A 24,012-nucleotide genomic window follows, 5' to 3' on the forward strand; every position below is an offset into this window, starting at 1 on the left:
CAACCTACAGAGAAATTGGAAACATTACATAATAAGCACCCAGATACCCTCTATCTTGCTTCATCAATTATTAACATTTCACAACATTCTTTCTCTCTCCTCAGCAATACTGTAATTACTATTTAAAATATATATATATATTTTATTGATTTTTACAGAGAGGAAGGGAGAGGGATAGAGAGTTAGAAACATTGATGAGAGAGAAACATTGATCGGCTGCTTCCTGCACACCTCCTACCGGGGATGTGCCCACAACCAAGGTACATGCCCTTTACTGTAATTGAACCTGGGACCTTTCAGTCTGCAGTCCAATGCTCTATCCACTGAGCCAAACCAGTTAGGGCTGTAATTACTATTTTGTATTGTGGTACCATTTTAGAGTCAGTTGCAAACTTCACCCCTAAGTACTTTAGTGTGCACTTCCAAGAACAAGAATGTTCTCTTATATCACCCCTTAGAGCTATTACATTCAGGAAATTTAATGTTGGTACAATGATACATAGATAGTCCATCATTTACTTCCTTCCAGTGCTCCAGTAATGTCCTTTATAGCCTTTTTTTTTTTCCTTTGTTACTCTGATGCTGGATGAAATCCAGGATCATATATCCAGTTATGTGATCCAGAATGGCTTCTGTGGTCCTAGAATGGCTCCTACCGTTCATTGTGTTTCACTGCATCAATATTTTTGAAGAACAAAGGTCAGTTGCTTGGTAGAATATCCCTCCATTTGCATTTGTTTCACTAGATTAGACACAGGTGAAACATTTCTGACAGAAATCCTTCCTACATCCTGCTCCGAGCATCACTCAGGGGGCATATTGTGTCACTTTGTTCCTTTATCGCCGATGTCAGATTTGATCGCTTGGTTCAGGTCTTTACTGTAAAGGTCCCTGCTGGTCCCTTTCTACAGAAGAAGTGATCTGTGGGAGACACTTTGATTCTGCTTAGAGATGCGCTGTTTTCCAACAAGCTTTCCCTCAATGAATTGAGCATCCATTGGTAATTCTTGGCCTGAATCGGTTATTACAAAACTGGTCATAAAATGGTGTTCTCTCAAACCTGGCTCAGTGTCCTTTTTCCCCTGTAAGGCGCTGCAGTTACAGGTGGAGGAAAGCAGTGTGCGCTGAAGTCAGTCTTCCAAATCCATATTCAGGGATGTCACGTTGGCAGCTTGGTGTGGGCCATGGTGGAAGTATTCGCACCTCAGAAATGGGCCAGTGCTGCAAAGTGGGATGGTAGCTTTTGTCCTGGAGAACCAGTTGTTAAACATTTGCTGCTGGAGGCAGACAAACTGAAACACATTTAAAGAAGATGATTTGGGTAGTGAAGGGACTTTCCTTAAGGAAAGGAGATCTGGCCAGGCCGGTGTGGCTCATGGTTGAACGACCCATGAACTTGAGGTCACAGTTCCATTCCTGGTCAGGGCATATGCCTGGGTTGTGGGCTTAATACCCAATAGAGGAGAGTACAGGAGGCAGTCAATCAATGATTCTCCCTCATCATTGATGTTTCTCTCTTTCTCCCTTCCTCTCTGAAATCAATAAAAATATATTAAAAAAAAAAAAAAGAAAGAAAAGGGGATCTGTTTTCTTTTCTTTTTTTTATTGTTAATCCTCACCAGAGGATTTTTTTCCCCCATTGATTTTTAGAACAAGTGGAAGGGAGGGAGGGAGAGAAAGGAAAAGAGAGGGAAAGAGAAGAGAACATCAATATGAGAGAAACACATGGATTGGTTGCCTCCCGCATACAACCCGACCGGGCCAGGAATTAAACCTGCAACTCAGGTAGGTGTGCTTGACTACGAATCAAACCTGTGACCCTTCAGTGGGAGGGCCATTACTCTAAACCCTGAGCAACATTGGCAAGGCTGGATCTGTCTTCAAATATTAAATAACTGTCTTGTTGGAAATCCTCACTATTTAGGAGGTAACTCCCTAACACCCCACCCTCCTTCCCACTTGGTGCCGCAGTCACGCATGAGTCCTGGCAGGAATCAGAGACCTGCCCACCTCCCACCACGTGCTTTCCTGTGGGAGCTGGCAGGGGGTGGCCAACAATTCAGAGGCTGCAGGTCACCTCGAAAATGGAAAGGCATGCTTCTCACTCTGGCCCCAGAGGAAACACTGCGGATATGGGCAATGGGAGGTGCAAGCATAGAGTTCCTGCTAACCGGCATTCATATTCTTGGCAAAGTGGGCACAGAGAGTTACCTCTAAGAATGAGAGGGATGAAGCAGGCTTGGGTGGTAGGGTCATGAAGAAGGTTTTGAAGAGAGGCTAAGGGAATTTTTACCCCGGCCCACCAATTCACTCCAGGTGCACTCAAACAGTACAAGAGTGGGCCAAGACAGCACAAGTATTCAGCAGTGCTGTGCGGTCTAGGAGGTAGAGCAAAGAAAAAGGGAGGGGGGCTGTAGCTGCCCAGGTTTGTCACTGATAAGTATAGAAGTAGGTCATCTCCCAAGAGGCTTGGGGCATTTGAAGTCATCTCTAAATCCAGAAACAAGAGTGATTCAGACGTAGCCAGAGGAGAGCCAATGGGGAAGGTTAAGTTATAGAGTCAACCTGTCCATGGAAGACAGTGGGCAGGTCCCCTTATGAGAGAGCTGACAAGTTTGGTGGAAGTGGTTGAAAAGAGAGGAGTCAGCCTTCTGGATCTCTTTGGAAAGTACCAAATAATTACCAGGGGGTAGGAGGAATAGGCCTGGGGTCACTGGGGGAAAAGAGGCTGAAGAGCTGTGTCTTCAGGTTGCTGGAGAGTCACAAACATGAGGAAGACGAAGCATAAAAGTGGGTGGAATACACTATTGAGAGGAGCAAGACTGAGTTTCGAGGCCTGGCTGTCACCAGCTAGTGGTGAAAAAAAAACATTTCTTCTCACGGCCCTCAGTTCTTTACCCAATATACTAGTAAGTGGGGATTATACTAAATGCTGGTCCTGAACTTCAAATGAGATACTGTACATAACAGTGCTGTGTAAAATGTAAAATTCGATGCAGCTGTTAGACGTTGCATTATGAGTAGTAATGCAAACAATCGTAATAATAAAGAAAGGGAAGGCATTCTGGGTAGAGGATGTCTATGAACATAAATAGTATGAATTTGAATAAGGTCTTGCAACATATACGGGGATTTTCTTCCCATGTATTTTATTTCCTCCAATGAGATAACACCTGCACAAACCACATAGCAATGCCTGGGCCCTAGTAAGTGCTCAATTACTCTTCCCTTTCATTCTCACAACAACCCCTGAAGTAGGTATTATTCATTCTGTTTTTAGATTAAAAGGGAGAGACTCAAAATGATGCATTCCCTTGTCCAAGAGGAACAAATTAAGTGGTGGGTAGGATTTACTAAAACCAGGCCTTAGGATGCTAACTTCATTATCTCTTCCTTTCTAATCTATGTCTAAGGACCATTTAATTCTCACTCTATGAAATTCTGAATCTTTATGTAATCTTCTGTACTTCACACACCCTGTCAGTTTTTTAAAAATTGGAAACGTGAGATGCATGCAGCTCTTAATTACAGTATGTTGAAAGATGTTATTAAAATTTTTCCCTTTTGTAGAAAATGTTCTAAGACCACAGAATACCATATTGTGATTGATGGCTATCACTGGCATACTTTCATATTACTCTTTTGCAATACTAAGTATTTGTGCAATACTAAAGATATCCAACCTAATAATGCGAGATACACCTGGGACCAATTAACATTTCAAATAACTCTCACGCTTAGTGTCAATATTTTCAATGGGAAAAAAAATCTCTGCTTGTTGGGATGGGATTGACTTTTGCATTATTGTCCATGGAGTCATATAGATGGATGGGTGGATGGATAGATGAATGATGGATGAGGGGATGAGTGGATGGATGGATGGATGGATGGATGGGTGGATGGGTGGGCGGATGGATATTTACCTAATTCTGGTTTTCTGGGCAGTTGTGTGGGATAGTAGATAAGAGAGATGAACTAGGTTTTAAGAAATACAATATAAGTGCTAGGCCTGGTTCTACCACCAACAATCTAGATGACTTAGAATATTTTTTACTTTTCTCAGCCTTTGTTTCCTCATCTGAAAATAAGATGTAAATGATTATTAAAGTCAATTTCAGCTCCAAGCATCTATGATCTTGGTACCAGGAGTCTACTGGCTGAGGAACAGCAATGTGAGAGATTTGATGCATGGGTTGCAAACCTCATGTTCCGAAAGAGGAAACTCTATAAGTCCTTAGATTCCTGGCACATCTGGCCCAGATTTTTTATATGCTTATTAGAGAGAATAATTTCCAACTTCCTTAAAATACTTTATGACAGGCTCAACCAGTGAAGAAAGATGCATCTGAGAAAAAGGGCCAATGGGGAGAGCTCACACCACTCCAACCCAAAGCCACGTGGAAACTCTGGGGGATGCCTACTGAGCTGTCTCTGTCTTTAGGGAACAAGTGTCCAGAAAGATAGATACAGAGAGACATGCCCCCCAACCTCACCACCTTCATGTGACTGTGCCAGGAGACACGTGAAGAGATGGAGAGGGGCCCTCTAACCCAGCCTTAGTGGGCTCCTGCTACAGCAGTGGTCGGCAAACTCATTAGCCAACAGAGCCAAATATCAATAGTACAACGATTGAAATTTCTTTTGAGAGCCGAAAAACAACTTCTGCGCATGGGCCACGAAGTTTCAATCGTACTGTACGTGCGGGCCCACACCTGGTATTTTGTGGAAGAGCCACACTCAAGGGGCCAAAGAGCCACATGTGGCTCTTTGAGCCGCAGTTTGCTGACTGCTGTGCTAGAGCAAGAGGGGTGGACTGCGCACTGGGATAGAACAGGTAGTCTGGGGTTTATGTCTGGACCTGCCATTCACGAGTAATGTTGTCTTAAATAAACTGCTGTCTGTCTAAGCCTCATCTGTAAAGCTGGGCTCAGGAACAGGTTCTGTATTTTCTCATGAAAGGGTCAGTCAAGCATGGCCACAGAGGAGCCAGAGGAGAGGCTTCGGGAAGCAGAGTTGATTGCACTCACAGAGACGGGAGGCCGCACAGCACACAGGGCCACGGGGGCGGAAGGCAGGAATAAAGGGGAACTCCTAGGCCTCTATTGGAGTTTGTGTGGGAAAGGCAAGGCAGGGTGAGTTTTAGACTACAGAGGTGGTCTCTGGTTGCCTGGTACCTGGCCATGGGATGATTAAGGCAGAGGAATTAGTGTATTGTCAATCATTGATTGAGATACAAGACGCCTTAATAAGCCAATTGACTAGGAGTCATTTATTGCATGTGGCCCAGAGGGAGGTATCTTTTCCAAATCTCTGAACCACCCATACAGGAAGTTTTTCCGTATTTTTACGTTTCGGGCCTCTTTGTTTGCAGATATTACAAAGGGCTCTGTGTGAGTTGTTGTTACAGACAGTGTAACCTTGAATACATAATGAGATTGTACTTGGCATAATTACTATCAGTATGAGTCTATTACATTGGATGGCTAGCTGGCAAGGTCAGACAGCTAAGTTTATCTTTTTCTATTATTTGAACTAAAAACAAAGTCATTTTACAGAATAACCAGCTGTCTTAAAGTGACAGAGTTTATAATGACAGAGTTCACAGGACTAGTGATTATCTAACAATAGCAGAGATTCAAACAGCAATTTTTTATACAAGATGGAGGTTACTATGCTTCAGAATATTTTTTTAAATATATTTCATTGATTTTTTTACAGAGAGGAAGGGAGAGGGATATTAGAAACATCGATGAGAGAGAAACATCGATCAGCTGCCTCTTGCACACTCCCAATTGGGGATGTGCCCGCAACCAAGGTACATGCCCTTGACCGGAATCGAACCCGGGACCATTCAGTCCACAGGCTGATGCTCTATCCACTGAGCCAAACAGGTTTCGGCTATGCTTCAGAATATTGCCTCTCTGGCCTAATAGGGCAGGTATGGCTCTGGGTTGGATATCAAAGGCATGCTCCCGGCTGGACTGTTGGAGATGTCTAAGAATCAGCTAGCCCTGGATGACCTATTGAAGCTTAGCAGCATGATTTCAGATGCAGGATTAGAAAAACCGCAAGCAGTCAGTCATCTTATTTACACTGGCTGATGATAACATCATACCGCTCTGTTCTCGCGTGTATGTTTGCTGTTTTCCCCCACCGTGATGTGAAGGCCAGGAGGAGAATCTGGCGGAGAGACGCTGAAGTTGGCATCAGAAGACCTGTGCCTAATTCTGGTTTTGTGACTTCCTAGCTACAAGACCTTTGAAAATGCGCCTAATTTCTCTGAGCTTTAGCCTCCTCCTATTAATGCTTACTTCACAGGTTGTTTTGAGGGTTGAGTGGTGTGAGGCACACGGAGGGTCTGAAGTATAGGTAGCAATTAGATAAACACAAGCTATCTGATGCTAAACCCAGGGATCTCTTTTAGAGTCTGATTGCAAATGCCAAGTACCACACTTGTCCCTTGTGTACAGATCCTCTTACCTCCAGCTGAGATTTCACGTCAGTGAAGATACTTTTGAACTTTGTCATCTACAGTATTACGCTTGCTAGCTTTCCATCTGCTGTTGGTCACCAAGGCATACCGATTCAACTGGGTTGAGGGATCCATTTCACTGGATGCCTTGTCATTCAAAAGTATGAAAGCTTTGCCAGCCTGGTGTGCTCAGTGGTTGAGTATCAACCTATGAACCAGGAGTTCACAGTTCAATTTCCAGTCAGTGGTTGTGGGCTCAGTCCCCAGTTGGGGGTATGCAGGAGGTAGCAAATCATCATTGATGTTTCTCTCTCTCTCTCCCACTCCCTTCCTCTTTGAAATCAATAAAATATATATAAATATATATAAATATATATAAATATATTTAAAAGTATAAAGCTCTCTTCTTCACCCTCCAGTTCCAGGAGGCCCTGAGTCCGGACAGTGGGATGTCCTATCATGTCTTGTGTGTGTCCCCTCTCCATCCTAACAGGCATGGCCCTGCTTCAAGGCCCTCCTCTGTCACCAGGACCACAGCTTCCCACCCACTTTCCTCCTCTAATTCCTGTCCTTTCCAGTCCATTCTACACTCTCCTGACAAGGCATCTGACAAAAATACAGACAGACGCCACCTCCCAGACTACTGAAGAATAGTCACCAGTTACACTAATTGTATCCACCCTCTTCAGATAGTATTAATGTTGGATTTGGTGTTTTTTGTTTTTTCCCCCAATGGACATTTTGAAACACATTTATAACAGGTTCCTTATATGTGTGTGTGTGTGTGTGTGTGTGTGTGTAGTTTTCTTCCAAGTAAATGGGGAGACAAGGTTGTATTTTGGACTACTCTGTATAATCCGCCTCATTATGCCCAAATGATGGGTTCTAGGACCCCCTCGGATGCTCACATCCCTTACTTAAAACTAAAGGCCCGATGCACAAAATTTGTACAAGGGGCTCGGCCCTCGCAGCTGTGCCTTCATCCAGAAGTTCGTCTGGAAGGACATACAGTCTAATTAGCATGTTACGCTTTTATTATTATAGATGTGTGGCAATTGTATATAGGCTACAGTAGGGTACACCTTTACATCACTTCATTTGCATGTACTCAGTGCAGTGCTTCATGCATGGCGAATTCAAGTTTGCTTTTTGAAACTTTCTGGGATTTCTACCCCCCACCCCCCAAATATTTCCATCCGTGGTTGATTGAATCTGTGGATGTGAAACTCTAGGATATGGAAGGCCAAGTGTATTTACCACTGCCCAGACCTCACATACATGTACTCATGATTTAATGTGTGAATGAACAAAGGAATATTCTAAATTCAAACTTATTTGTGGTCTCTGAAGACGATGGGAAATCAAGGTGTGAAGAAGCAAAGCTGAAAAGGAAGGTGGGAAGACAGCGGGCCTCTTTGTGCTGTGGGAGGAAGGGATGCTTCTTGTCATGATCTGGGATTTCTACCGAAATAGGAACTCGTGGGCTTGGAAGTTTATTTTAAGAAGTGAATCTGGGGAGCAGGAATAGGGGTCTGGGGAGATCAGAAAGGAGGAAAAGAAAACCAAGGACATGAGCTTGAGTTGGTTTCCAGTGTGGCCACTTGGGTTCATTCCTGCCAGGACCTTCTGAAGAGCTTTGTATCAAGTGCTGCAGAATCGCCTTTCTGTGGAGAGGACTATGCACCAGTCCCTGCTCAAGGCCATGCATGCATAAGGTCCAGCTGAGTTCCAGAACCCTGAGAAGTCATAAAAGGCCTAGATAAAGTAAGAGACTGCCAGGATATACCCACTAAAAGTTGGTCATTGTAACCCTGGCTGAAGTGGGTTGAGAGAGTGTGAGGCAGGACCAATGGCTGGCCTGTCCATCTCTACTAGTCCAAACTTTTCTATTTCTAAGAAATGATGCAGGCACTTCTGTGCCTCATAATACTCTCCATTTTCAATCATTCACCTAACAACTATTTATTGGCCACTATCAAGGTTCAAGGTTCTACATCACATGTGTCAAACACAAGGCCCGCGGGCCAAATCCGTCCCGCCAGGCCTTGCAATGTGGCCCGCACTGCGCTGTCATCACTGCACTCCTCTGCGTTTCCATCACAATGACAGTTTATGACTGTTCAGTAAACCATTCGGCCCGCGATTTAGCCTGGATTTTAGATTTTGGCCCCTTCTCTGATTGAGTTCGACACCCCTATTCTACATTAATCTAAATATCAAGTTCCTGCCCTAGCCAGTTTGGCTCAGTGGATAGAGTGTCAGCCTGCAGATTAAAGGATCCTGGGTTTGATTCCAATCAAGGGCACATGTCCGGGTTGCAGGCTCGCTCTCCAGCAGGGGGCGTGCAGGAGGCAGCCAATCAATAATTCTTTCTCATCATTGATGTTTCTCCCTTTCCCTCTCCCTTCCTCTTTGAAATCAATAAAAATTAAAAACATAAATAGCAAGTTCCTAATTCCACTTGTGAATTCACAAAGAATCAGACTCTTTCCTATTCATTAGAATGATGTGCTCTGCTGAAATGTTAGGTATGCCAGTGTTGCTGGAAATGATTTTAGATAGACACTCTAGTCCCTGAAATGGGAATCCTCAACAGGAGCCTTTTGATTTATAATTCATCTTGGATCCCATTTCCACAGTAAACACTGAATTACCGAAGACTCCGCCTGGTTGGTCCACCAAAGGGAACGCTTGTGCCAAGCGCACCGAGGATGGAGCCACACCTCTGGGCAAAGTAATACACACAGTGGTGGGGTTTTCTTCCTCTGAGGTTGTGCCAGGCCATCTGAATGTGGATACCATGGCCGGCAGCCGGCCACCAGCCAGCATGTGTTCTGTGCATCCTCCAGCTCACAGCTCTGCTCACTAATGTGCCAAGGGTCTGTTTGCAAAGGATGGGCATCTGGGTTGCAGCCAACCCACCGTTTCAGGGGGCAGGCAGTCCTCATCCTTTGTTGTCGGATCCTGCCTCTGAGACCTAGGATTGGCCACCTTCGCTTGCTCTCTTGGAGAGCCCTACAGCCTCTGAACCGACAAAGGCCAGTGCATGTGGGCATTCAGGATACCATACCGACACAGGCAAAACCTGTGGCCCTGGAGCCACTGTGGGTGAGCCCCCAGGCTGGCATCAAAAAGCACAGGCCACCTGTGCAAAGACGGAGAGACCGTCTGGCTTCTTTTTCAAAGGGGCCCCTTCTGGAAGCTCCTGGCTCCCTCCTGTGTATGTGCAGGGGCTGATGGGGCCACAGGCCAAGAAGCCAGTCTCCAGTTTGTACGTGTTTGTCCTGGACATCCTGCCGAGCTAGAAGCAGGGGCATGTGGTACTACAACATAAAAGCTCGCCCAGGCCAAAAACGGGTTTGGCTCAGCAGGTCTGTGGACTGAAAGGTCTCAGGTTTGATTCCAGTCAAGGGTATGTACGTTGGTTGCGGGCACATCCCTGGTAGGGGGTGTGCAGGAGGCAGTTTCTCTCTCATCGACATTTCTATTAATAGCTCTCTATCCCTCTTCTTTCCTCTCTGTGGAAAATCAATAAAATAAAAAACAAAAACAAAATAAGAACTCGCCCAGAACTTACCCATCTGCTGCCCTCCTCTTTGAGTCCTTATGAGCGTCCCCTAACACCTCCCCCCTCCCCCATCCACTTCCTTGCCCCTGCCTCAGCCCTTCACTTAAAAAAACACAAATTTATCAAAGGTGGAATTATCTTCTCAAAAGCGGGACCACAGAGCATTAAGCCCCAAGCACGGGGCCCTCTGAGTGCAGAGCCTGGTGGCTGCACAGCCACACACCAGGAGGCCGGCATCTGGGGTCAGGGGAACCCTAATGAAAATGCGCATCACTTTAAGTGCTAAAGATGCACTGATAACCTCTGTATTAGGCAATTCTGGATGAATATGATGTTCCTTTTTTACTTCAATTTTCTATTCAAGTCTCTTGTATCCAGATCTCAGAAAAGTCAACCCAGTTTTGCAGACCACCTAAGAAAAGCCCTCCCCTCATCCCCCCCCCCACCACCACCTCCCCCCACGCTCCCACCCCTGATCTACTTCTTGGTGCTTATTGATGTGCTGGCTTTGCAGTTTCATTTCAGCCCCATCCGTTCCCACACTCTGCCCTTAAAGTGATGCTCAGTGAATTCTGATGCCGCCTTCCTGCCTGCAGCGTCATTGGCCTACGTGAGGCCATGAAATAAGCATGGACTTCGAGCCAGACAGGATGGCCTTGAGCTAATTGATTGCTCTGGTTTCATTTTTTCCTTCTGCAAAATGGTGACACCGTCTGCCCGCAGGCTTGGGGGGACCATGTGAGCACCGTAAGGCGTTTGGCAGTGCTGTAGGCGCTGCCTGCCGCTGGGCACCCCGGGCAGACATCTCAGACGCCCCTTTTTCCTGCTCTCCCAGACCTCTAACAAGCCCCTCCTGCTTCTGGAACTGGTGCAGGGCATCTGCCCCGGGGCCTGCTGGGTCCCCAACAGTGTTCTCCCAAAGGGAGGGAAATGGGGGTCCAGCAGGGCCTTCAGATACTGTGCAGCCTGAGCCCGCTTTCATGCTCTGCCACCTACTAGTACGTTAACTTTTTCATCTGAAAATGGGCTTAATAACCCTCACTTCACCAGGTAATCCCCACCTCTCGTAAGAGACTGGGACTGAGTTTGGCATGCAGTAAGTGCTTAATAAATGTCATCCCCTGCCCTGCTTCCACATATAAATTTTGGAGTTCAGCATATGAATGGATTAAGGGACCGATGACCCAATTCATCCTTATTTTATGCTTCTGGCCCATCTCTTGACTTCTCTGAGCTCTGTTTCCATCCTTAAATGAGATTATGAGTATGTACTTGCCCTGCCGACCTCCCAAGGTTAGTTATGTTGAAAAACGAAGCAATAGATGTGAACCTAATACTAAAGGTTATTAATACCAATGCCCCAGATTTATGTCACTAAACATCAAACAGAACATTTGCTTTCTTTTTAAAAAATATATATATATATATTTTATTGATTTTTTATGGAGAGGAAGGGAGAAAAATAGAGTTAGAAACATCGATGAGAGAAGAACATTGATCAGCTGCCTCTTGCACACTCCTCACTGGGGATGTGTCCACAAGCAAGGTACATACCATGACCGGAATTGAACCTGGGACCTTTCAGTCCACAGGGTGACGCTCCATCCACTGAGCCAAACCGGTTTTGACCAGAGCACTTTGCTTTCTTCCTCCCAGCCCACAGGCAGATCTGCCTCGCTGGCATACGGGTGTGCCAGTGTGTTGGGGGAAGAGAGCCTCTCTGGCCAGTCACCTCTGGAGCGCCTTGACTTAACCAGCACGTGATCATTTTTTAATTTTTTTTTCATGAACATAAAAGACAGTTACAGAACAGAAAGCTGACTCGGCACCAAGGTGTGGGTGGGAAGGCGATGGCTGGCTTGTGAGATAGTTATATACAAGTCCCTTAGCCCAGGGCATGGCTGGAGGCTGACATTAACACATCACTCATATATTATTGCAAATTCTATAGGAATACATTAATTAATAGTCAGCAATTAATATTGAATCAGAATCCAAATTTGAATCTCTATGTGATTCCTGCCAAGCAGCCTGACTTCAGCGTCAGCTTATGATGGGGAGCTCACTCACTTCATAGCTCATTAGATATTTGTGTGTCTCTTCAAAAACTTTGATATGTGCCTTCCACCCTCTCAATAGTATCCACAGTGGTTAAGATCTGAGAGCTCAGGAACCAGACTGCCCGGCCTTGGTCAGGCTCCTCCACCCACTGGCTGTGTGACCCGGTGACTTACTTAACCTCAGAATGCGCCTCAGTTTCCTCATTTGGAATATGAGGGTAATAATAACACTTATCTCACAGGGCGGTTATGGGATTTCGTGTAGGAATAAGGAAAGCACTTAGGACAGTGCCTGGCACAACAGTAAGGACTCAAGAAATGCCAGTAAGTATTGTCAGTTTCTGATTTATTTTCCCCTTCGTGAAAGCATGAAAGTTGAAGAATAATTAAAGCACATTAAAAAATAAATACACCAGGCAGAGAGATAAATGGAGTGTTTGCATAAACATGAATTAAGAGAGTCACACTCAAGAAGAATTGTTCCCTGTTGAGAACAGCAAGCATCTGGAAGAAATTAAATGGGGGGAGATGGTGGGTGGTGTGGTGATGTGGGCTGAGAACACACTGTGAGTGTTAGAAGGAGATCATTCATTTCTGGGATAAGTGATCCCCCAAAAGGGAGGCTGCTCTGGGCTTATTCAGCAAGATTGGAGTCCCAAAGAGTGTCTCTCCAGATAATTTCTGTTATGATTAGCCGGTATACCTAAAATGTCACCCTCGCCAGTTTGGCTCAGTGGATAGAGCATCAACCTGAAGACTGAAGGATCCTGGGTTCAATTCCAGGCTCAATCCCCAGTAGGGGGCATGCAGGAGGCAACCAATCAATGATTCTCTCTAGTCATTGATGTTTTTTCCTCTGAAATCAATAAAAATATTTTATTTTTTCCTGTCTGAAATCAATAAAAATATTTTTTAAATTAAATTAAAAAAACAAACGTCTATCTCATTCATTTGAGCTAATGCATTGCCTTGAAAGGGCCACTTCCAAAATGCACTTACACTTACAAAAAAATAACAAGGCACCGTTTTATATCTGTAAAATTCACAATATGAAAACTGTAATACTCAGCGCACTGAGGTTTCACTAAAACAGGAACATTTCAAAATCTATAATGTACACATACCTTCTCCCACGAAGGTCTAACTTTAGGGAAGTGCTTTGGCTGCAATTTTCGAGTAAAAAAATGTCTATACCTTTTGTTAGTAGATCAGTAGATCCAACTTCTGTGAATTTTATTACTGGAAAATTTTTCAAAAGAAGGAGAGAACTTTCTGCATGTCTTTTCTAAGATAGAAAAAAAAATTCAATAGTAAGAGGATGGGTAAATTACAACACATCCCGAGAGACTCGAATATAGTCATCAAAATTTTAATTATAAAAGGCAGAGAAAGTGAAAATGCTTATGAAATGATCATATTAGGTTAAATTGTGAAGATTGGGTCTGCATATGGATGGAACCAGGAAATAAAAACAGACCCTGGCTGGTGTGGTTCAGTAGGTTGGCATCATCCCATTCACCGAAAGTTTCCTGGTCAGGGCACATGCCTGAGCAGGGAGGGTAAGGGGGGCGGGGGAGTGCAAGAGGCAGCCAATCAATGTTTCTCTATTTTATCTCCCTCTTTCTCTCTCTAAAAATCAATTTTAAAAATCTAAAAAAAAAAAAAAAAAAAAAAAAAAAGAAGACAGAAAGAAACCAGAGTGCTTTGTTGGAGGTTGTGGGATTGTAGAAGAATTTTTTTCTTTCTTTTATTTGGATTCATGTTTATGTTGGTTGTGCAATAAGCAATAATGAAAGACCCAAGAGAACCCTCTAGGGAGGGGTGGCTGATTGCCAGCCATCAATATGCAGGCAAGTTTCAGTTCAGTTTCCTGGACACAGAGAGGGCCCTAGAGCTGGTAGGTTCTTAGAGGAAGGGGCCAGTGGGCAAGGCCAGGGGCCTCGTAGGGTACAGGGTACCAGTCGGGTGTGGGGACCACCTGGAGGGGGAAGGAGGGACTGGTGGGAGCTGGAAGAGAGTTGCAGGGAGGGAAATTGTCTGCTTCATGGTGTTGCCTGTGATTGGCCTGGGAAAATAGAGACTTAAATCAGCCCTGTGACTTAACTCAAGTGGGATGCACTGTTACCTCAGTCACGATCCCATTTGAAAACCAGAATTATAGAAACTCAGAGTACTCTCACTAGTTCTGATCCACTGCAGTTTCTCTTTGAACTCCAGGGACACAGTATCAGACTTGCTGTTTTTCAACTGTCCTGTCGCTAACATTTATCAACCAATCTGAGTCAAATACTGGACAGACATACCAGCTTTAAAATTGAACCCTGGGTCCTAGCCGGTTTGGCTCAGTAGATAGAGTGTCAGCCTGGGAACCAAAGGGTCCCGGGTTCGATTCCAGTAAAGGGCATGTACCTTTGTTGCAGGATCCTCCCCAGCCCGAACCCTCATCAGGGCTTGTGCAGGAGGGAACCAATCGATGTGTTTCTCTTACATTGATGTTTCTCTCTGCCTTCTCCTCTCTCTTCTTGTCTCCCTAAAAATCAATGGAAAAATATCTTCAGGTGAGGCACTATAGGGTGAGGATTAACAAACAAACAAACAAATTGAACCCAGGCCTATGAAGATTTCTTAAGCAGACAGTTCTTGTGGTTACTTGGGTTGTGATTGAGTCATGGATCCATTTCCCCAGAACCTTTATTTGTACTGACAACTCTCTCGTTAATTTTCCAGAGTGGCAGAGCAGTGGAATGAATCATTGAACCAGGAGTCAGAAAACAGGCCATTGAACAGATTACATATACTCTCCTGTCCTCAGTTTCTTCATCTGTAAATTGGGGAAAATTGTCACCAAAGACTACATAGACCCAAATCCAATGGTGAAAGTGTAAAAAACCCAGATGAAGCTAAAACAGAGCTCAGTTTTGGCCACATTAATAGAAGTATCGTGTCCATAATGAAGGAGCTGATCCTTCTACCATATTTTGCCCAAACTGTCTACATCTTGGAAAACCACGTGTAGATCAAGCACCACCTTTTATGTGCAGAAGAGAACAGCCAGGATGTAGGGACGCTTAGGATCTCGTCACAAGAGAACATTGTAGAAACTTGCAGTTTTAAACCAGAAACTTATCACATAACAAATTTATGGGGGAAATGTTTTCACTGGGCCTACATGACCCTAGAAGGCAGGATCAGTGGATAGAAACTATAGGGATGCAAATTCAAGTCTGAACAGAATGCAGAACATTCTCATTGAACCAACTAAAGGTGGAAAGATGGTTGGAATAAGGTGACCAGACATCCTGCTTTTGGCGGGACAGTCCCGATTTTTAACAATTTTAAAACGCCGTGGGACACGGGACAAATTGTTAAAAATCGGGACTGTCCTGCCAGAAGTGGGACGTCTGGTCACCTTAGTAGAAGCACAGGCTGGGTGACCACTGGGCAGCTCCTTTGGGGAGAGAGACGTTGCAGTGGGGCTCTGAGGCCCCATCTGGCCCAATGAGTCGCTGGGTCTAACCTGAGGTGGCTTATCTCCTCCAGAGGGGCCACCATAAGTGCTTGTGCTTCCAGAAGGCTCACTGAAGGATCGCCACAGCTGGTCTGCACGTGGCCCAAGCACCCCCACAACCAATCTTCCCCCCTCCCAACCTGAAGCTCTGGAAGAACGCCATTCTATCTGAATGCGCTCGTTGTTTTAACAAACTGTAACCCAAGTTCCCAGCTCTCTCTGTTGTAAGATCGCCAAGGCAGAATGCCCTCCATGCCTCATCTGCCCCACCTGCCACTCTGGTTGTCATTTCTCTAGCGTGCAGACCAGAGAGGGAGATGGCGATGGACAGCACACAGCAAACAGGCAGCGAGGACCCCTAGACATCCCAGCGCCGGTGTGCCCGAGCCAGTGCAGCCCGTGAGCTTCCAGGAGACACCGGGTGCCAGATTTTAATGCTTACGATGCTCACCCCTCCCCTTAGATTGTGAAATAGCCGCTTACAACCAAGAGAAGGAACCTCTCCACGAGGAATCGTAGGAAGTCACTGACATAAGGTGTTTGCCTGCAGAGGGAAATACGGGATGCAGAAGGATCGGAGGAGGCAGAGAAGGGAGGGTGATCATAGAAAAGCGTGTGTCCCCACCCAGAGGAGCCCTTGCTGCAGGAGATGAGCCAGAGGGACAGGGACCCCGAATTCAGGAGCCAGGAAATAAACTGCTGCCCAGAGCCTAGCTGAGTCCGCTGCGGGCATGGGTCCTGCAGGCAGTTCCGGAGCGGGCTGCTGGGGGAGCACCCGGGTTCTGGAGCAAGCACGCGTCTGGCTCCACCACTGACCTGCTGGGCTCCCTTGGTGGAGCCAGACGCGTGCTCCCTTGGGCCCCTTGAACAGCCCTCATCCTGAAAGAGCACAATAATGGTCGCCGCCTCCTCGACTTGAGAGGATAGCAGCACACAGGATCACAGGCTTAGCTGCATGAAACAGCTGATATCTGACCATTTCCAACGCAGAGAAATGACCAAGCCATATGGATCAACCTCATACCTATGGTCCAGTGAGCACAGTGGTGCCCAAACTAGTCTGCACTTTGGAATTATCTCTAGTCTCTTAAAAATTCCAAAGCTCAGGTCACACCCAGACCAGTTCAATCACGGTGTCTGAAGGTGGGACACCTGGCCAGGTGATTCTAATGGGCGGACAAGTGTCTTAGCACAGTGACTGGTTTCTATCTAAGGCGCTCAACCACAGCCACCTCTGCTTGCCCTTCCTCTGTTGTTTATTGAGCACCTATTGCATGCCAGGTTTTGGCTAGGCCTGCCTCTGGGGACCCAAGGACCTCCCTGGTGGCACTCCTGTCTCACGTCTCGCCCTCCTCATTCTCAGTGTCCAGGCCTCGGAGCTCCCCTGATGACCTGAAGGTGCTAACTCTGAACGTGAACCGGCTGAACGAGAGCTTCAGGGACTTGCAACTGCGGCTCCTGCAGGCGCCGCTGCAAGTGGACCTGACGGAGCAGGTGTGGAAGGTGCAGGACGCGCTGCAGAACCAGTCGGACTCGCTGCTGGCGCTGGCGGGCGCCGTGCAGCGGCTGGAGGGCGCGCTGTGGGGGCTGCAGGCGCAGGCGGTTCAGACGGAGCAGGCGGTGGCCCTGCTGCGCGACCGCACCGGCCAGCAGAGCGACTCCGCGCAGCTGGAGCTCTACCAGCTGCAGGTGGAGAGCAACCAGAGCCAGCTGCTGCTGCGGCGCCACGCCGGCCTGCTCGACGGGCTGGCGCGCAGGGTGGGCGTCCTGGGCGAGGAGCTGGCCGACGTGGGCGGCGCGCTGCGCGGCCTCAACTACAGCCTGTCCTACGACGTGGCCCTCCACGGCACGCGGCTGCGGGACCTGCAGGTGCTGGTGAGCAACGCCAGCGAGGACACGCGCCGCATGCGCCTGGTGCACATGGGCATGGAGCTGCAGCTCAAGCAGGAGCTGGCCGTGCTCAACACCATCACGGAGGACCTGCGCCTCAAGGACTGGGAGCACTCCATTGCCCTGAGGAACATCTCCTTCGCCAAAGGTAAGGAACCCCCACAAGGCAGCCTGGGCCCCTCCTGCTCAGGACTTCTCCCTGGGCACCCTCTGCAAGGTGGCTTGGCATGGGGAGACCACGCCTCCCTGATGAAGTCTTGCCCTAGAGGACCCTGGGGATTTCTGCCTAAATGGCCAATGTGCATTTCCAGGCCCGTATCTGTGCACCGCCTTCCTCGGAGAGTGCCCTCAGCGTCCACTCCCCTGGCGATGAGAATGGCCAAGGGTGGCTAATGAGGAACTGGGGCCGCTAAGAGTTTGGGTCTAGGGGTCAGGCTGCAGGCTCAGGCTGGGAAGAGAGAGGTTCCAATAGGTAGAGCTACAAGGAGTTGGAATTCCAAATGTGAACCTGGCCTTCCAGACGGTTATAAAGCAATTCAGGGCGGGGCACAAAGTAAGTTTACAGTTGCGAGTGCAGAGCTTATTCTTGTATTATATATTAATTACTGTATTATTTTCCATGCAAACCACTGTTCGCCTACTTTTGCCTGCCCCTGTATTCATCCAGGTAGAAGAACATGTTTTGTTTTTGTTTTTGTTTTTTTAAATATATTTTATTGATTTTTTAAAGAGAGGAAGAGAGAGGGAGAGTTAGAAACATCAATGAGAGAGAATCATCCATCAGCTGCCTCTTGCACACCCCCCCCCCCCCACTGGGGATGTGCCCCCAACCAAGGTACATGCCCTTGACCGGAATCGAACCCGGGATCTTTTAGTCCACAGGCCGACACTCTATCCACTGAGCAAAACCAGTTTCATCTGAAGAACGTATTTTATTTAACAATTTGTCAGCTTTCATGTCTACCTCCTAAGGATAATGGCAAAAGAATGCGCAGGCCTTTGTTTGTACACTTGCTGGGGCCTCTCCCTGCGTCTCTCCCATGTCTTCCTGTTTCAGTCCACCCTGCACATCACTGTCAGAGGCAGCGTTTATGAAATGCTTTTTCTGCATCACCCCCTGCTCAGAACTCTCCATGGATCCCCAACTTCTGCCCAATTCATTATTGAACACCACTTATGTCAGGCATGGTGCCAAGAGAATCTCATTATAATGTCCCTTAAAAACGCAAGTGCACTGAGAGTCAGAAAGTTGCTCACAGTTGCAGGCTAGGAGGTGACAGTGCCAGGATTTACAGCAGGCCTTTCTGCCTACAGGTGGTGAGGGTTACACCGCATACCTGTCCCCGGCCTACCTTTCCTGCCCTCTCCTCCAGCTGTTCCCCTGATGCAGGGGTTGCAAACACAGCTGCCTGCAGGGGCCAGTGGAGCCATGTCAGTAACTAAAGTGACCTCAGTGTCCGGGAGTAGTAGGAGCTCTGGCAGGTCCAGCCCATATGGGCCAGGCTGGCTGACAAGGGCATCCCATTTTTTTCCAAGAGAAAACAGAAACACAGAATGTTCTAGAAATGTTTCATTGTTTAGCACTGTGAGCCAAATGCAACACATCTGGGGGCCATGTATGGTCCCTAGACAGTCAGCTTGTACCCCCTGTCCTGCGTGAAGCATCCAGTCCGGTGGGACACATCTTGTCACTGGCCCAGAGACACAGCCCGCCTTTCCCACGGCCCTGGCTTTCCTCCAGCCGTGCTTCCTACGGCAATGCCTCCTTCTTCCTTTTCCTCCTCCTCTTCCTCCTCCTCCTCCAAATCCTTCAGCTCTCACTCCAGCCCACCTCTTCCAAGAGCCACACTGCTCTCTCCAGCTCACCCAAGTCTCCCTCCTCAGAGCTTCTACCTGTATCAGAACAGAAAATAGTAAAGATGGGGCCTCCCATTTGCATAGTACTTTCCAGGTCACAGAAGGTTGGGTGGCACGTTATTTACTTTGTTTTAAGTGGATCCCCATGACTAGTGGCAAGGTTGGTGGAGGCAGGTTTCATTATTGAGGGTGGGGTAGGATTCCTGCAGAAAAACAACTGAGGATCCAGGAGGAAATAGCTGATTGGCTCAGGGCTACACAGCTGGTAATGATCCGACCCAGGACTTTTGTTTTCAACAGCTTTAATAAGGCATAATTTAAATGCTGTGAGATTCGCCTATGTCAATTGTACAGTTTAATGTCCAAGCCAGGACTTTAGCCCAATGCCCAGTGCTCCTTCTGCTACACCACCGTCCACCCACATCTGTTCATTCCTGCTTCCCCCAGCGCCCAGCAGGGCAATATGTGTTACTGGGACTCAGTCCATGTTTGTGGAACAACCAGTAAATCTCAAACCTGGGCAATCAGAGGATTCTTGTCCTGGGTCATTTTGGGTTTCACCTCTCAGAAATCAAAGGAGGACTGGAGGTACAATGTCTCCTCTCAAATCCACACCATGGGCATCTTCGCTTCTCCTGTCTTCTCTTTTCCTGGACCTCCCTTGCTCATAGCAGGTACTTAGTAATAACAGAAGCTACACCGAATCATGGCCTACTATGAACCAGACATTTTGTCAGCATTAATTCTCTAAATTAATTTTCCAGGACATTAAAGACCATTAATCCTCTCACTCTACAAAAAGGTATTATCATCCCTATTTTATAGATGAGACATTTTCATAACTTCCCTGCTGCTCATTAAGCAATTGGCAAGTGGCAAAGCCAAGGTCTGAAAATGTGTTGGTTGTTTTGGCTCAGAAGCCATATTCTTGTCACTGACCATCCTGCTTTTCCGGTGGAGGGAAGGGAGCATGGTCCCTTGGACTCCATCCCTCTACTTGGGAGACAGTCCCTCGCAGGTTCTTCCTCTTTCCTTCCCCTCTTAGTCAACAGACATCAGCGTGCTTCCTTCTGGTGCACCCTCCTGCGCCTGTCTGAATATTTTACATCCTGGTTCTTTAATTTCCAATTCCCCTCTCCCTGGCTCCAACTAAAACTGCCCTAGGCCATTCATTTGCCAACGCTCTTCCAGTGAAATCTGCCAAGTCATCTTTCTTTGGTTCTTAAAGTAAGTTTCACACTCAGTTCTCTTGGACTAAAAGTTTCATCTCGGCCCTGCCTAGGCCTGCCTTCCAGTCTTCATGCTTTGCATTCCTGAGGGTCTGCTGGCTCTTCAGAGGTGATCACCACTCAGCCCTCTGGCTCTCAGGATCAACCCTGCATCTGGTGCCTCCCTTTCCCATTCCCCTCTCTCATGGTTGCTAGGGATCCCATTGGTAGAAGTAAAGAGAATGCTGTCAGGCATATTCAAATGTAATTACTTTCAACCTTAATGAGACAAAACTCTCCCCAGGCTTTCGGGTAAAAGATGCTTTGTCACGAAAGCTGCTGTGCATTTCTAGCCTGCTGTCTAGAGTGGTCTTTCTGCCCACACTGTGTCCAGTCTCTTTCTTAGTCTACACACACACACACACACACACACTCACACACTCACACACTTTGCCCTTCCTGGCTCAGGATCCACAAATACTCAGCTATGTATATTTTTCAAATATGAGCTTATTTATGTTATTCTTGAGCTTGACCCCAAATGGTTTTCATTCTCTCGCTTTGTTATACAGTTTTCCATAAATTTTGTCTCCAGTTTGTCTTTTGTATACATTCACAGCGGTACTTTGTTTTCTGCTTATGGTTTTCAGCATTCATCGGGTCTGTTGAAATCTGTCGGTGGCTTTGAAAACAAGGGAGAGCTTCGATGATCAGAGAGAAGAGGCATATCAGGATGGGGGGAAGGTAATGGGAGAGAGGAGGCTCACCAGGAGGGGAAAGGAGAGAGCAAAGGCCTGAAGCACCCCGGCCACACTCAGATGGCTCTGTTTGCTAGCTGGTCCTTTATAGAATCACATAACATTAGAGTGACAACAGGTCTCGGAAGTCACATAGACTGCTCCTCTTGCCGAGGACCCTGAGGCTGAGGGTGGGGAATGACTTGCCCAAGTCAAATCCCAAAGCAGTGGCCCCACTGGGACTAGAAAACACATCCCTTCATTCATAAAAACAAGTTGGCAAAGAAAATTTATCTGCGGGCTGCTTTTTTTCCTCCCAAGGAAAAATACCATCTAGTAGAGTAGAGAGTCCAGTTCAACAAATGTTTATAAAGGATCGTTGAAATGTTGTGGAGCCTTGGATTCTAGGCTTGGACACTGGGCTCTGGCCTTGAGTGAGCAGGGATGTGTTGGAGGTGTTGCGTGTCTCTGATCAGAGCGACATGGACATAGTGTTTCTCCTCCGCTAAGGACTGGGAAGCAGGGGCTGGGTGGGGGCTGTGTGACTCTCTGTCATTTCACCTTTTGTGTCTGGCTCTGCTGAGATGGAGCCGGAGACCATGCTGTGAAAATCAGCAGTTGTACCCAGCCCTGCCCACCACCTCCTTTTCCCTCGAGGTTCAGAGGAGAGCTGGCCTTGCAGGACCGCCCACACTTCTGGGCTCAAGTCTCCTGGGTGGTGAAATGGGGTCGACAGTCCTGCCCCATCGGCATGCTCAGGGTGCTGAGAGAAGGCCGGGAATGAGGGAAGTGAGAGCGCTTGCAAGTGTACAGGTGATAGCATGGAAAACGCTGTGCCCAGTGACCTCAGGCACGTGGGAGAAGAGTAACTAGCGGAGGAGCTCCACCCCGTCAACTGCCCCGGAATTAGCATGGCTCTGGGGTGGTGTTTACGTTGTGATGTGGGTCACTGCTATGCTGGCGTCGGGCCCATTTTATCAGCTGTCATGAGAACTTGTTCTTGGCAGGTCCCTGTCCAGATTCCGGCACACGCGAGTCCCCCGCCCCATCGCCAGTTCCAGGATCCGGGAAGAGAGAACAGGACTGCTTTCCCTCCCTGTGGGCTGGTTCCCAGAAGAATCCTGGTGTTTCTCCCAAACGCTGGGTCACATACACTTTGTTTTGTTCTGGAAATGCTTCCAGCTGGAGTGGCTCTCAGGCAGCCAGGCAAGGGCAGAACGGCCTTGGGGGCAGTGGGGTGGGGGGAGTGGGCTAGACTGGTGGGCAGGCTCTGGGAGGGGACCCAGGCACAGGTGTCTTACTCCTCAGGCCCCCGCAGGAGGCAGGCAGGAAGGAGAAGCCGGCACACCAGACCAAAAGCACAGTGGGCTCTGGGGCTCTGGGGCTGTTTTCCTGACTGTTTTCCTCCTTATATTAGCCCACCTCCTTGCTCTCGCCTGCTCCGGGGGTAGAAAAGATGAGAAGTTAAAAAGCTAATCTGGATACTGCTGAGACCATGGATACCAGAACAGCTTCTATGACTGCCCAAAAGTCCTTCTTTGAGTCCCTACTGTGTGCCAGGTGCTGTGTGAGACGCGGGGCCACAGAGAGGGGAGTTATAGCCTTTCAGAGAGGCATGTCCTCTTTGGGGACCACAGTTGGAGGTGAGTGGCTGGGCACAGTGGCCTGACCATGCCCCCAGTAATGCTTGAGGCTCTGTCCAGCTCTGAAATGTGGGATCTCTGCTCTGTTGTCCTAAGAGTTCAGAAGGGTGTGCACAAAGGTGAGCTCCAGGGCTGAGGGACAGGACTCTTAGAAAGGAAGGGACTGGGGGTCAGGGTGGGAGGCACCATGAGGAGAACGCATTTGCTGAGGTGGAAGAAGCATCAGACTGTGGGTGTGCAGAAGCGCAGATCCTGAGAGAGGGGAGCCCGAGGACACAGAGCTCCTTTGATTCTGATGAGATTAGTTAACAGAATGAGCAGGAACAGGGTTGCAGAGAGAAAGTGGAGTCAATGAGATCTCTCAAATGGCTGGAAGCGAGACCATGAGGACCCTGATGAGCTTGATGCCGGGGAGGAAGGAGACAGATCCAACACGGGAGTCTCCTCAGTAAGGAGCCTTGAAGAGTAACAGCCCAGGAAGGCAGAGCAAAGGGATGAGTGACAAAGTGAGCTCAAGACTTTTAGCCTGGATTCCTGAGAAAATGACACAATGTCAGATCTCGGGAGGACATTACGCATGGGCACCAATGATTTGAAGAAAAGCTTAATCGGCAGAACAATAAGCAGTCTGGCCCCCAAGACTCAGACTGGGCACGTTTTAGGCTCCTCTGAGTCTGCTGGGCCAAGACCACCTAAGGAAGTGACTAAGGTTTGGAAGTCATTAACCCACTTTTATTGTCCGTCCCAATTTCTTCCCAATTAATCTCTAATACAGAACCTCACAAACCCATTATTTGTGTCTTAAAAAGTATATGCAGCCCAGCTGGCATGGCTCAGGGGTTGAACCAGAAGGTCAGGGTTCGATTTCACTCAGGACATGTGCTCAGGTTGTGGGGCTAATCCCCAGAGGGGGGCAGGAAGGAGGCAGCCAATCAATGATTCCCTCTTATCATCGGTGTTTCTATCTCTTTCTCCCTCTCCCTTCCTCTCTGAAATCAATAAAAAAGTATTTTAAAAAATGATGTCCATGTGAAAAATGTTTTCAGACCTGACTGTCTGAATGACCCAG

General features: G+C 47.5%; 1 protein-coding gene across 3 annotated transcripts in view; it reads left to right on the forward strand.

The window, feature by feature from the left end:
• SCARA5 (scavenger receptor class A member 5) overlaps positions 1-24,012 on the forward strand; it is a 102,199-nt gene that overhangs the window by 50,426 nt on the left and 27,761 nt on the right. For all 3 annotated transcript variants that reach the window (XM_045576481.1, XM_036424324.2, XM_036424325.2), the window contains exon 4: positions 16,972-17,646. In XM_045576481.1, coding sequence (XP_045432437.1) covers positions 16,972-17,646 — 675 coding nt within the window. The remainder of the gene's footprint in view (positions 1-16,971; positions 17,647-24,012) is intronic.

Source organism: Pipistrellus kuhlii, unplaced genomic scaffold (assembly GCF_014108245.1).
Source record: "Pipistrellus kuhlii isolate mPipKuh1 unplaced genomic scaffold, mPipKuh1.p scaffold_m20_p_8, whole genome shotgun sequence".
NCBI lineage: Eukaryota > Metazoa > Chordata > Mammalia > Chiroptera > Vespertilionidae > Pipistrellus > Pipistrellus kuhlii.